The sequence below is a fragment of the Physeter macrocephalus genome, chromosome 19 (genome assembly GCF_002837175.3).
Source record: "Physeter macrocephalus isolate SW-GA chromosome 19, ASM283717v5, whole genome shotgun sequence".
In the NCBI taxonomy this organism is placed as follows: Eukaryota; Metazoa; Chordata; class Mammalia; order Artiodactyla; family Physeteridae; genus Physeter; species Physeter macrocephalus.
The window spans coordinates 33037045-33050940 of NC_041232.1; the positions used below are offsets into that span (position 1 = coordinate 33037045).

The window sequence follows — 13896 nt, forward strand, 5'->3', positions numbered from 1 at the left end:
GCAACAGGAGAGGCCACAACAGTGAGAGGTCCGCGTACCGCAAAAAAAAAAAAAAAAAAAAAAAAAAGATACTATGGATTTAAACAAAGGAATGAAGACCACCAGAAATGGTAAATATGTGGGTAAACATAAACTGACTCAGGGACTCAAACTAATACTTGTATATGAATGTTCATAGCAGCATTATTCACAATATACAAAAAAGGTAGAAACAAGACAAACTTCCATTAACCTATGAATGGAAAAATGTAGTACAGCTGCATAATTCAGCCATAAAAAGGGGTGAAGTTCTGATACAATCTACAACATGGATGAACCCTGAAAACATTATGCTAAGTGAAATAAACCAGAAACAAAATGACAAATATTGTATGATTCCTCTTAAATGAAGTACCTAGAATAGGCAAATGCATTGAAACAGAAAGTAGAACTGTGGTTACCAGCAGCTGGAGGTGCGGAGAATACAGTTATCTTTTAATGGTTACAAAGTTTCAGTTTGAGAAAGACAAAAATCTTTGAAAATACATAATGGTAATGGTTGTAAAACACTGTGAATATAATTAGTGCTACCAAATTATACACTTTAATTTAATGTTATACTTTTTTTTTAACCACATTTTTAAGAAAACTGTTAAAAAGAGAAACTCATAGAAACAGACAGTAGAAAAGTGGTTGACAGGGACTGGGGAGTGTGGGAAATAGGGAGAGGTTGGTAAAAGGGTACAAACTTTCATCAATAAGATGAATAAGGTCTGAAGAGCTAATGAATAACATCGTTAAGTACAGTCAATAACACTACTGTGTAATTGAAATCTGCTAAGAGAGTAGAACTGTGATAAAGATGTATACTATGAACCTTAGTTGCCAGTAAAACAACAGAACAGAGTAGCAGCTAATAAGTCAATGAAGGAAACAGTGGAAGCACACATACACACACACACTCAATTTGAAATAAGGCAGAAAAAAGGGAAATGTGGGGAAAAAGGGAAAAATAAACAAGCAACAAAGATGGTAACCAAGCATACTGGTAATCACATTAAATGTAATTGGTCTAAACATCCCAATTAAAAGGCAGAGATTGTGGATTTTAATACATAACCAAATGCTGCCTAAAAGAAACACTCTTTAAATATGAGACAGTAGGTTAAAAGGTTGGAAAACGAGTTACCATTTCAATACTAATGAAAACAAAGCTGGAGGAGATATATTAACATTGTACAAAGTTAATAAAAGAATATTACCTAGGAATAAAGAACAATGAAACAAATATGCACATAAATAGACTACCTTTCTCTGCTTGAGTTTTTAAAATTACGTTAGACTGTTGAAATAAAAATAACACGGTCTGATATGGTTCTCAATATGTGCAGAGGTAACACTTAAACTAAATTATAAATGGGAGAGAGTTAAAATACCTAAATAATTTGGTGAGATTTCGGTAATTCACTTTAATTGGCAAAATGTCCATACTAAGACACTGTAATACAGTATTCCCTGGAGCAGTCATTTAAAAATAAATAAATAAATAAAAGATATACTCGAAAACCACTATAAAGAAAACAGTGTAGTAAAATATGTTCAAGTAAACCACAAAAAGGCCAGAAAAGACAAATGCAAAACAAAGGGAACAAATAGAAAAGTTAAAACAGGACATATTTGAGTCCTAATGTATCAATAATTAAAAATAAGTAAATGTAATAATACAAATACACTAAATAAAACTGACAGAGTGAATTAAAAACTGACCAAACCAGGGACTTCACTGGTGATCCAGTGTTTAAGAATCCACCTTCCAATGCAGGGGATGTGGGTTCGATCCCTGGTCAGGGAACTAGGATCCCATGCACCACAGGGCAACTAAGCCTGCAAGCTGCAACTACTGAACCCATGCAGTCTGGAGCCTGCGCGCCACAACTACAGAGCCCATGAGCTCTGGAGCCTGCATGCCACAGCTAGAGAGAAACCATGCACCACAACTACTGAGCCTGCGTGCCACAACGAAGATCCCGCGTGCCACAACTAAGACCTGACACAGCCAAAAATAATAAAAATTCTAAAAAGACTACAGTCAAAAAATTTTTTTTAATAAATTAAAAAATTTAAAAAAAATAAAAAATGACCCAACCATATGCTGTCTACAAGAAACTCATTTTAAATATAATGATATAGGTATTTTAAAAGAAAATGGATAAGAAAAGATATACCATACAAACATAAACAAAAAGAAAGCTGGAGTGGCTACAGTATCAAATAAAATACACTTCAGAGCAAGAAATTATCAGGGACAGAAGCATTATGGGAACTTCCCTGGTGGCGCAGTGGTTAAGAATCCACCTGCCAATGCAGGGCACACGGGTTTGAGCCCTGGTCTGGGAAGATCCCACGTGCTGCGGAGCAACTAAGCCTGTGAGCCACAACTACTGAGCCTGTGTGCTGCAACTACTGAAGCCCACGCGCCTAGAGCCTGTGTTCCGCAACGAGAGAAGCCACCGCAATGAGAAGCCCACGCACTGCAATAAGAAGCCCACGCACCGCAATGAAGGGTGGCCCCTGCTCTCCACAACTAGAGAAAGCCCGTGTGCAGCAACAAAGACCCAACGCAGACAAAAATAATTAATTAAATTTTTTTAAAAAAAGGCATTATGATGAAAGGGTCAGTTCACTGAAAAGTCCTAACAATCTCAATTATGCATACAAAAAATAATACAAGTTAAAAACACACAGAGCAAAAATTCAGAAAACTGAAAAGATCAACAAACCTTCAAATAAGTGGATCACTTCAATACTCCTCTCTTAGTTACTGCTACACAGAAAATCAGCAAGGGTAAGAAAGAACTGAAAAATATTATCAACAGATGGAATCTAATTGAGATTTACAGAACACTCCTCCCAGCAAAAGCAAAATACACATTCTTTTCAAGGACACAGAAAATTCACCAAAATATAGATCATATCCTAGGTCATAAAACAAATCTCAACAAATTTAAAAGAACTGAAACAATATAGAGTATGTTCTCTGAATATAATAAAGTCAAACTAGAAATCAACATAAAGACAAGAAAATCTATTGGGAACATTTGGAAATTGAACAACACATTCCAAAAACAATCCATGGATCAAAAAACAGGTTGCAAGGGAAATAAAAGTTACACTGAACTGAATGAAAGTGAAATTACAGCATATTAAAACTTGTGGGATACAGCAAAAGTAGTCCTGAGAAGAAAATTTATAACACAAAATATTCATCTTAGAAAAGAAGTAAAAAAAAAATCTGTAAGATTCCACATCAAGATACTACAAAAAGAGCAAATAAACCCAAAGTAAGAAGGGCGTAAATAATAAAGAGCAGAAATAAAAGAATTTGAAAACAGGAAAACAGGAAATTTATCAAAGCAAGCACTGGTTCTTTACAAACATTACCAACAACTATATGCCAATAAAATTGAAAATTTAATGAAATGGACTAATTCCTAGTAAAATATAACTTACCAAAGCTAAATCAGTAAGAAATAGAAAGCCAAAATATTCTTATAACTCTATAAAGAAATCAAAGCAACAGTTAAAAATTCCTCCTGCAAAAAACATACCACACCCAAATGGTTTCCCAAGTGAGTTTTTATCAAACTTTCATAAGTGGTTAAAGTATAAATTAATACTATCACTTTGGAAAATAATTCGCCATTACCTTGTTAAGTTGGAACATTCATTTTTATATCCTACAAATTCCCTCCTAGGCATATACCTAAAACTTACGTAGATTTGGACCAGGAAACATATATAACAGAATACTACACACACACCTCATATATAAGATAGTACAGCTAACAATTGCTAAAACTTGGGGGAAAAAGCCAAATGCCCACTGACTGGAGACTGGATAAATACAGTGTGATTCCTTTTTGGTATATACTAAAGATTACATGGTTATGAAAATGAATGTACCACAGACCCACACAAATATGCAATCTTAGTAACCTAATATTAAATGAAAATGCAAGTCCCTTGTAGATCAACATATAGTATGATTACACTTTTTCATATTATCAAAAACAAGCAAAATTAGATATATACATTTAAAAAAAGGAAATAGCTAACACATATATATGGAATCTAAAAAAAAAAAATGGTTCTGAAGAACCTAGGGGCAGGACAGGAATAAAGACGCAGACGTAGAGAGTGGACTTGAGGACACAGGGAGGGGGAAGGGTAAGCTGGGTCGAAGTGAGAGAATGGCATTGAAATATATACACTACCAAACGTAAAATAGCTAGCTAGTGGGAAGCAGTCACATAGCACAGGGAGATCAGCGTGGTGCTTTGTGACCACCTAGAGGGGTGGGATAGGGAGGGTGGGAGGGAGACGCAAGAGGGAGGGGATATGGGGATATATGTAAACGTACAGCTGATTCACTTTGTTATACAGCAGAAACTAACAAACAATGTAAAGCAATTATACTCAAATAAAGATGTTTAAAAGAAAAAAAGTAAACAGAAAAACAATTCAAGATACTTGTTACCTTTGGTGGCAGGGATGAGGAGGACACAGATGTAAATTAAAGTATATTCTACTTACTGGATTGGGTGGTAAATTCTGGTTATTCAGCTTATTAAACTTTTCAATAAATAAACTTTAAAAGGGCATGTCCTGCATTGATACCTTGTCATAAACCAAGAATTAATTAAATTCTATGAACAAAATGTCTATTAAGAAAAATAAAGAGTAAATAGGTTCTAAGACTTTAATTACTATGACAATACTTCTAGGAAATATGCTGAAAATACCCTCCCCTAAATATTCTCCTTAAAACACATATGGGGAAGTATATTAAAAGTATGGGAGGGCAGAACTCAGAAATAAAACAATATATACATATTTAATCTGATTCAAAACTAAGAATTCTGTTCACTGATTAGGAATGGACACACTTAATGACCAGGCAGTAAGTTTCCTTTTTCAACCTTTTTCCTAAGTTTCCTTTTCCATTCATGAAAGCCTAACCTAAGCAAAAACCCTAATACAGCAAATAAGGCTGAAAATACTAATTTCCTGTAGGTTTTAGACTTGCGTAAATGAGTCCAGAAAATTCCTATATCCACACTCACGCACTACATAGATCTCCCTTCATGAAGATAAATATAATCTAAGATCTTAAGAAACAATTTTGCATCACAGAAGAAGTCCTCTGGAGAATTTAGAAAGTTGCCTCCCTCAAAATAAGTTTCTATCACAGTCTAAAAAAGTTTCAGAAACTATAAGAGGACACTATATCTTTGTGAAACAATAGTATTTATTAGAAAAGAGAAGCAAAATCTGCATGAAAATGTTTGATAAAAGGTGTAGAAGGTAAGAAAAAGGAACAGGAGAGACGATCAAATTAGTAAAAAGAAACAATGTAAGTGATTGCCAGGAAATATGGTAGAGAGACTATGTATATATATTTAGATCTCACCATCTCCAATCTACCACAGGGAAAAAAAATCAGCCACAATGAAGAAAGTGACAAATGGCCATAGGTAACTAACTGAGCTTCTGGAATACACGTGTCTCATCTCGATACGAGCTTATGGAATACACGTGTCTCATCTCGATACAGATGTGTCTCATCTGTGAGACACAGTGGAAATAACCAAATTAAAGTAGGATGCCTAAATCTTACATTCTCTAAATTCAAGTAAGTACAAATATCTACTTGAAAGTTCATCTTAATTGCAGAAAAATACTATAGACAACTGAGCTTTTTCTTTAGGAAAATTAGGGAAAATCCTGTTGGGAGTCCATTTCTACAACCTAGAAGTGGCATGGGAAATGGGCCATGTGGCATGCTATTTTTATTTTCCCAAAAACGGCTGACTGAGTTGAGAGCTTTTTAATTGCTGAGCAAGTTTAAAGCGCAGAAAGTAGCATTGATCCAACACACATCTGAATTATGGCCACCCAGCTGGCCTAACTGATGTCACCCTTTCTTTCTACCACAAAATAATTAAATGAACACATAGCATTACAACAAGGTTCTAGGTATCTAATTTAACTTATGATTTTAACAGTGCCTCAGTCATGAGCAAATTTCCTAGGTCCAGGTAATGTTTTTTATCTTAAGGGTTTGGATTAGACCAGTGTATGCACTTGTCAAAACTCAGTTAATTGAGTGATCACTTCCAGAATGGCAAAGTAAGAACCTATGAAAATCCACCCATTGATAAACGCAAAAACAACACCCGAAAAAATTGTCAAAATCAACTTTTTCAGAACTGCAAAAATTAACTTAAGTCTTGCAACAATCCAAGGAGTGTTTATTTAAGACACATTGATGAGTTTAGGTAAAAACTGCAAGCTCTGTTACGTTTTAACATACCCTCTCCCATTCCCCTCTCACCAGCTCCACAGAAGCCTTGAAAACCAACAGCCCTGCAATCATGTTGAAACCTAACAGCTTAGGAGTCACTGGAATGTGTTTGGAGTTCCCCAAAAGCTCCTTCCCCATAGAATTGCCATTATTGGATCTGACAGTTCCATAGAAACTTCCACTTGCAGAGTTTGTCTTTATTTGACCTAACTCAGAACTTGCTCACTGTGAAAAGCATTTTCCTTGGGTCATTTGTCAAAAACAATCAGTGGCAGATGTTTACTATCAAAGCTGACTAAGGCAATGAAAACAGCTGGGAGAAAACAAGAATCTGGGCAAAAACTTAGAAGAAAAAGCTGGGGAATGAGAGGTCCATAGTGGTTTTTAAAAGCTCCAACATAGTCATGAGAATCAAGGTCACACTCATGTGCAGGATTGTATACATACTCAAGAAAGAACTGAGAAGGCTCTAATCTCTTATTTCTGGTTGACTTTGAGGTTTGGTGCAACCAAGAGTTGAAGGCTAAGGCAGAGCTGTAAACTTCCTGCTGGAACAATAAAAACAGCCCAGTGTGCACAAAGAACCCCTTGGCAAAAGCTGTAAGACTTAGTCGTTCCAGACAATCAAGGAAATGTCTGATCATTAGCTGACCACCAAATTAACTGAGCAGAGATTTAAGGGGCAACACAAGATAAAGAATACAGGTTTTACAGAATTAGTTTAGGGAAGTCACTACACAAACAACAAAAAGACAAAAGCAACAGTAAGCCCTGGGAAGAGAGATAAATCTGATTTCCAGATTTGCCACACTATATAATTTTAAATGTCCTATTTTAGGGACTTCCCTGGTGGTCCAGTGGTTAAGACTCTGCGCTTCCAATGCAAGGGGCATGGGTTTGATCCCTGGTAGGGGAACTAAGATCCCACATGCCAGGCATGGACAAAAAATAAATAAATAAAATAAAATGTCCTGTTCTAAACAAAAAAATTATGTGCCGCACCAAGAAATATTAAAGTCTGGCCTACACACAGGGAAAACAGCACTCAGTAGAAACTGTCCCAGAGAAAGCCCAGGGATTAATTAGACTTACCAGACAAAGATTTAAGTCAGCTTTTTTATAACAAATGCTGGAGAGGGTGTGGAGGACAGGGAACCCTCCTATACTGTTGGTGGGAACGTAAGTTGGTGCAGCCACTATGGAAAACAGTATGGAGGTTCCTCAAAAAACTAAAACCAGAGTTGCCATATGATCCAGCCATCCCACTCCTGGGCATATCTCTGGATAAAAATATAATTCAAAAAGATACATGCACCCCTATGTTCACAGCAGCGCTACTCACAATAGCCAAGATGTGGAAACAACCTAAATGTCCATCAACAGATGAATAGATGATGAAGATGTATACACACACACACACACACACACACACACACACACACGCAATGGAATACTACTCAGCCATAAAAAGGAATGAAATAATGCCATTTGCAGTAATATGGATGGAACTAGAGATTATCATACTAATTGAAGTCAGAAAGAGACAATTACCATATGATATCACTTATATGTGGAATCTAAAATATGACACAAATGAACTCATCAACAAAACAGAAACAGACTCACAGACATAGAGAACAGACTTGTGATTGCCAAGGGTGAGGGTGGGAGAGGGATGGAGTGAGAGTTTGGGGTTAGCAGGTACAAACTAGTATATATAGGACAGATAAACAACAAGGTCCTACAGTATAGCACAGGGAGCTATATTCAATATTCTGTGATAAACCATAATGGAAAAGAATTTTTTAAAAAAGGAATGTTATATATATGTATAACTGAATCACTTTGCTATGCAGCAGAAATTAACACATTATAAATCAATTATATTTCAATTAAAATTTTTTAAAATAAATCAGCTATTTTAAATACATTCAGTGAATAGAAATTATGTCTAAAGAAGTAAAGGAAAGTATGAGAACAGTATTTTACCAAACAGAGAATATCAGTAGAAACAGAAACTACAAACAAAGAACCAAACAAATTCTGGAATTGAAAAAAAAAAAAAAACAACTGAAATGAAAAATTCAGTTAGGTGGCTCATGAGCAGATATGAATTGGCAGAAGAAATAACCGGTGAATTTTAAGGCAGGTTGATTAGATTATTCAGCCTGAGAAACAAACCGAAGAAAAAAACCCCCATCAATGGAGGGGTAAGATGAGCCACAGAAGGACAGGAGAGGAAGAATATTTGAATAATGGCCAAAAACTTCCCAAATTTGATGAAAACATTAATCTAGACATCCAAGAAGCTCAACAAACACCAAATAGTATGAACTCAAAAACTAGACACACCACAAACCATTAAAAGCCAGGGAAAAAAGAGAATCTTGAAAGCAGAAAGAGAGAGGTGACTAGTCACATACAAGGGATAAACAGATAGAAGATAACAAATGTGGCAAAATGTTAACATAAATCTAGGTGAAGGATGTATGAGTGCTAATACCGCTCTTTCAACTTATTTGCTGGCTTTTTATTTGAAGTTTTTTCAACTTATTTGTTGGTTTATTTGAAATTTTCAAAATAAAAGTGGAGGGAAAGTTAGTACCAAGGTGGGGGAGAGTTATAAAGAATATTGCCAAATTAGAACTCCAACCTCATCTCCCTCTACCCTCCCCTTCATATGCACTTAACCACACTGGTCTCCTTTCCGTCTCTCAAACGAAACAAGCTGATCACAGTTTCAGGGTCTTTGTATTTGCTGATGTTCCTTCTACTTGGAATACTCTTCACCCAGATTTTCACTTGGGTGTTTTTTTTCTAATCATTCAAGCCTCAACTCAAATGTAACCTCAAAGAGGCTGCCCTCTTTTCTAGTCACCTTACCTAAAGGAGATGGCCATCAGGCTCTAACATATTACTCAATATCTTCTGAACAATCAGTAACTGAAGTGCTTATACATTTTTTGGTTTACATTTGGCTTTTCCTCTACTACAACATTAAAAGTCTAGGGACTTCCCTGGTGGGGCAGTGGTTAAGAATCCGCCTGCCAATGCAGGAGACATGGGTTCGAGCCCTGGTCCGGGAAGATCCCACATGCTGTGGAGCAACTAAGCCCGTGTGCCACAACTACTGAGCCTGTGCTCTGGAGCCCGCGTGCCACAACTACTGAGCCCACAAGCCACAACTAGAGAAAGCCCGCATGCAGCAACGAAGACCCAACGCAACCAAAAATAAATATAAAATAATAAATTAAAAAAAAAAAGTCTGTGTTGTGCTAAAATCTAGAGAAACCTTAATAAACTGTAGGCTCTACTTCTTTCTACTCTTCCACTTGATTTAACTAACATTTTTCTGACCTTTTTGCCCCAATCTACCATCTGTTCTCCTTTCATTTCTACCTAATATTTCTATCTTATGCTAAATTCTATCTTTAGACTATGAAAGACATGATCTTTGCCTTCTTTATGGCTATTTTATAAATCCTTGAAGTGGCACATATTCAAGAAAATAGTGAAAAAGAATAGTTGCAGAAATATCTGAAGCCACGAATGAGAAGTAATAACTACAATGATAGCTTGTATTTATTGACTGCTTATCATTTGCCAGGCTCTAAGGATTTTACATGTACTAACTCACTTGGTTTTCACAAAACCTTATGAGGTATTATTATCCCCATTTTACAGACATGTAAACTGAGATAAAGAGAAGTAAACTACCTTGACCAGTGTCATACAACTAGTAAGGCTAGAATTCAAATGAGATCAAATGATTCCAGAGCCCTTGTTCTTCACTTATTGCTGCCTCTCACCATGGCATTGTCAGTCTTTACAATTTTGATGAAAATTCTGAGAGTGGTGAAATTTCAGAAGTAAGAAGGCAAATGTGTTAACTATATTAATTTTACACATTATTGAGATTGGTCCTTAAATTTGGGTGACTTTCCTTGACACAGCAGAGAGAAAAACAGGACACGAACAAATACTAACTACTTAATAAGAATGCCAACTGATTCCTCCCAAATGTGTTTCCCGAAATACACAACATAGCTGCCATAACTGTTGTATTTAGAGCCATGAGGTTGGATGGAATCACCAAGTGAGGAATTAGGAGAAGATAAGGGACCAAGGACTAAGCCCTGAGGCACTGAAGCGTTAAGAAGATGGGGAGACTTCCCTGGTGGCGCGGTGGTTAAGAATCCACCTGCCAATGCAGGGGACATGGGTTCGAGCCCTGGTCCAAAAGATCCCACATGCCACGGAGCAACTAAGCCTGTGTGCCACAACTACTGAGCCTGCGCTCTAGAGCCCGCAAGTCACAACTACTGAGCTCGCGGAGAACTACTGAGCCCACGTGCCACAACTACTGATGCCCACGCACCTAGAGCCCATGCTCCGCAACAAAGCCAAGCCACCACAATGAGAAGCCCGCACACCTCAACAAAGAGTAGCTCCCGCTCGCCGCAGCTAGAGAAAGCCTGCATGCAGCAACGAAGACCAAACGCAGTCAAAAATAAATAAATAAAATTAAAAAAAAAAAAAACAAAAAAACCTCCTATATACCTCAGGAAATGCAAAAAGACTGCTTATCATTTGCCAGGCTCTAAGGATTTTACATGTACTAACTCACTTGGTTTTCACAAAACCTTATGAGGTATTATTATCCCCATTTTACAGACATGTAAACTGAGATAAAGAGAAGTAAACTACCTTGACCAGTGTCATACAACTAGTAAGGCTAGAATTCAAATATTCAATGGAAGGGCGCAATATGATTTATGCAGTTTTGACTATTTCTAAGTATTGGTCATAAAAACTTTATTATAAAAATCTAAATAAATATGCTGATAACATCAAAACCTCCAATGTATCATGTATAACTAGAGAAATATAAGAGTTCTTATCCTTATTAAAATACCCAGCTGCCCATAAAAAAAGTGAGTAAGGTTTTCTAACCTTTCAAAGTCACCTTGCCTTGTAAATTTTGACAACCTATACACGGCCCAGTTGTTAAGCTGTTTAGAGGTCATTCCTCTTCCATTATCTATCACTGCAACGGCAGGTTTTCCTTGTGTTTCATCAAAATGCTATGAAATAAAATAAGTTCAAAAAGATAGGAAAAGTCAAATCAATATTAAAAACATGAAAAGTTAATATAAAAAAAGTGATTCATTGGGCTCACTCATACATTGCTGGAGGAAGTGTATACTAATACAACTTTCTGAAAGGCACTTCAGCGGTATGAATCAAAGGCCTTTCATGTCCTTTAACCCAGAAATTCCATTTCTCAGAATTTAGCTTGAGAAACTAATCAGAGATATGTACAAAAATCTATAAGAATACTCATCACGCCAGCACTGCTTACAATGGCAAAAATATAGGAAAAAAATCTAAAAGTTCAACAACAGTAGACTGATTACATAATTTATATTATAGTCAATAAACCAAACTGCAGCAGTGGTATATTATATTGCAGAATATTCATGATATGGCAGTGTTTACAATGTACTATTAAGGGAAAATAAAAGATCACAAATAACAAAATGTACACTATGATCACACATACATGTATACATATATGCATAGAAAAAGGGCACATGAAAAAATTTTAATGACTGAAGAGACATCAGGTAATTATTTCTACGTTTAGTTTATCTTTATTTTCTAATTTTTCTCCAATGAACCTGTAGTACTTCTATAAAAGGACAAGTTAAATTGCTTTAGAGTATTACTTCCTTACCAATTTGATCTGTATTCTTCTAACACCAGTGTTACGAGAAGTGGCAGACAATGAATTATCAATTAATTCTGCAAGAGCAAATGCTGGAAGAGAATGAGAAAACGTTATTGCTTAAGTTTTCCCTCCTAAATACTTCATATAAAAGTTCAAAGTAGAAGAAACTATGAAGTACCTTAAGCCATCACTTTTATTTTCCAAAGAGCTAGAATTAAAGTATTATCCTGATCCTAATGACACAAACATAATAAAGGTATCACCAATCACCACCAGCATAAAAAAGCAGTCACCAACCAGTACTTGCATGGCACTACACAGCATGAGTCAGCCAGCCATGATTCCTGGCTTCAAGGAGTTTATAATCTAAAGACAGACATACACACATAAGAGACAAACAGACGACCATAACCATAAAATTAAATAGTAGTCTGTGGTACGTAATTTCATCATGCACAAGTCAAACGTAAGCACATTTTGAGATATAAGGACAACTAGAAAGCAACTATAAAAGTGTCTATTGAGAGCTAATTTAAATATAGATATCTCACAACAGCAACTTGTGAAATGGCAGAATGTATCTGCTTAACTGACACAAAACTGCTCTTAATTTCCTACTACACAACCAGCCTGACCTTCAGTTTATCACTGGCTCGGCATTGTTCCTAACATTCTCCTTTCTCCAGGGTCAGTACCCAAACTATTTCTCACTTTTATTCCCTTAATTAAAAGAGGGAACATACTAAATTAATGTCTCTTCCCCTGAAGCTTAACCCAACTTAAGCATAATTAACCCACAGAGTAGCACTCCAGCAAGCACTTCCACACTCTCAACACTCAGGGGATGTCTATGTTTATAAGCTAGTTAGAAAGAAGTTACCACTAATCAGATATGTAAAAAGACCTGGTGAAGGGTATTAACTAGGAAATGGAGAAATAGGGACACTGTAGGAAATGCGAGGAAAAAGAGTTAAGAGAAATCTCAAAGAAAGAAATGAGTAGAATTTAGTATATGATTAGATATAAAGGGAGAAAGAAAAAGAAATCCAAGGTGGTTTTGAGTACTTGCTGTAGAAGACTGAATAAATGGTCGTATTTTCCATAAAATTTAGAAGGAGAAAAATTTAGAAGGGAGGAAAGAAAAATTCAGTTTTAGATGTGATGCCCTATCACTATATCAAGCTCAATGAGTAGAGGTGTTCCACAGAGAGCTGGAACAGACTATGCTTAATAGAGAGAGTAAAGACAGCCAGAGATAACTGCTTCATTGACACAGAATAGTTTAGCCTTGGGTAAGTTCACTTCAAGTATAGAAAGATCAACATGACTTAAAGAATTATCCACCATACAGTCAACAATAACCAGAAGTAACATCAAAGGCACAGGAAACAGAGGCAGGGAAAGACCCAGGAATTTAATGTGAAGTCGCAGAAATCAAAACAGAAGTTTAAACAGTGATATTCTCTGCCTATTCATATAATGACAGTAGGAATGAAAACCCATATAACCAATCTGGAAGGTAATTAATCTATATCAAGTCTTAAAAATGAATGTATCTACTGACTCCATGATTATACATTTAAAAACTTATCCCCAGAGAAAGAATTAAAGATTCATTCAATATGCAGATATTTAAACCCTTTCACCTAGATTCACATGTTGTTAACATTTTGCCACATGGCTCCTATGCATTTTTTAAATTTAATTTTTATTTTATATTAAAGTATAGTTGGGCTTCCCTGGTGGCGCAGTGGTTGCGCGTCCGCCTGCCGATGCAGGGGAATCGGGTTCGCGCCCCGGTCTGGGAGGATCCCACATGCCG

At 36.2% G+C, this 13896-nt stretch overlaps 1 protein-coding gene across 2 annotated transcripts in view; it reads right to left on the minus strand.

Annotated features, from left to right (window-relative positions):
* SMCHD1 (structural maintenance of chromosomes flexible hinge domain containing 1) overlaps positions 1-13896 on the minus strand; it is a 125371-nt gene that overhangs the window by 97398 nt on the left and 14077 nt on the right. For both annotated transcript variants that reach the window (XM_007126742.4, XM_055080780.1), the window contains 2 exons: positions 12081-12163; positions 11297-11427 (listed from right to left, as the gene is read on the minus strand). In XM_007126742.4, coding sequence (XP_007126804.1) covers positions 11297-11427; positions 12081-12163 — 214 coding nt within the window. The remainder of the gene's footprint in view (positions 1-11296; positions 11428-12080; positions 12164-13896) is intronic.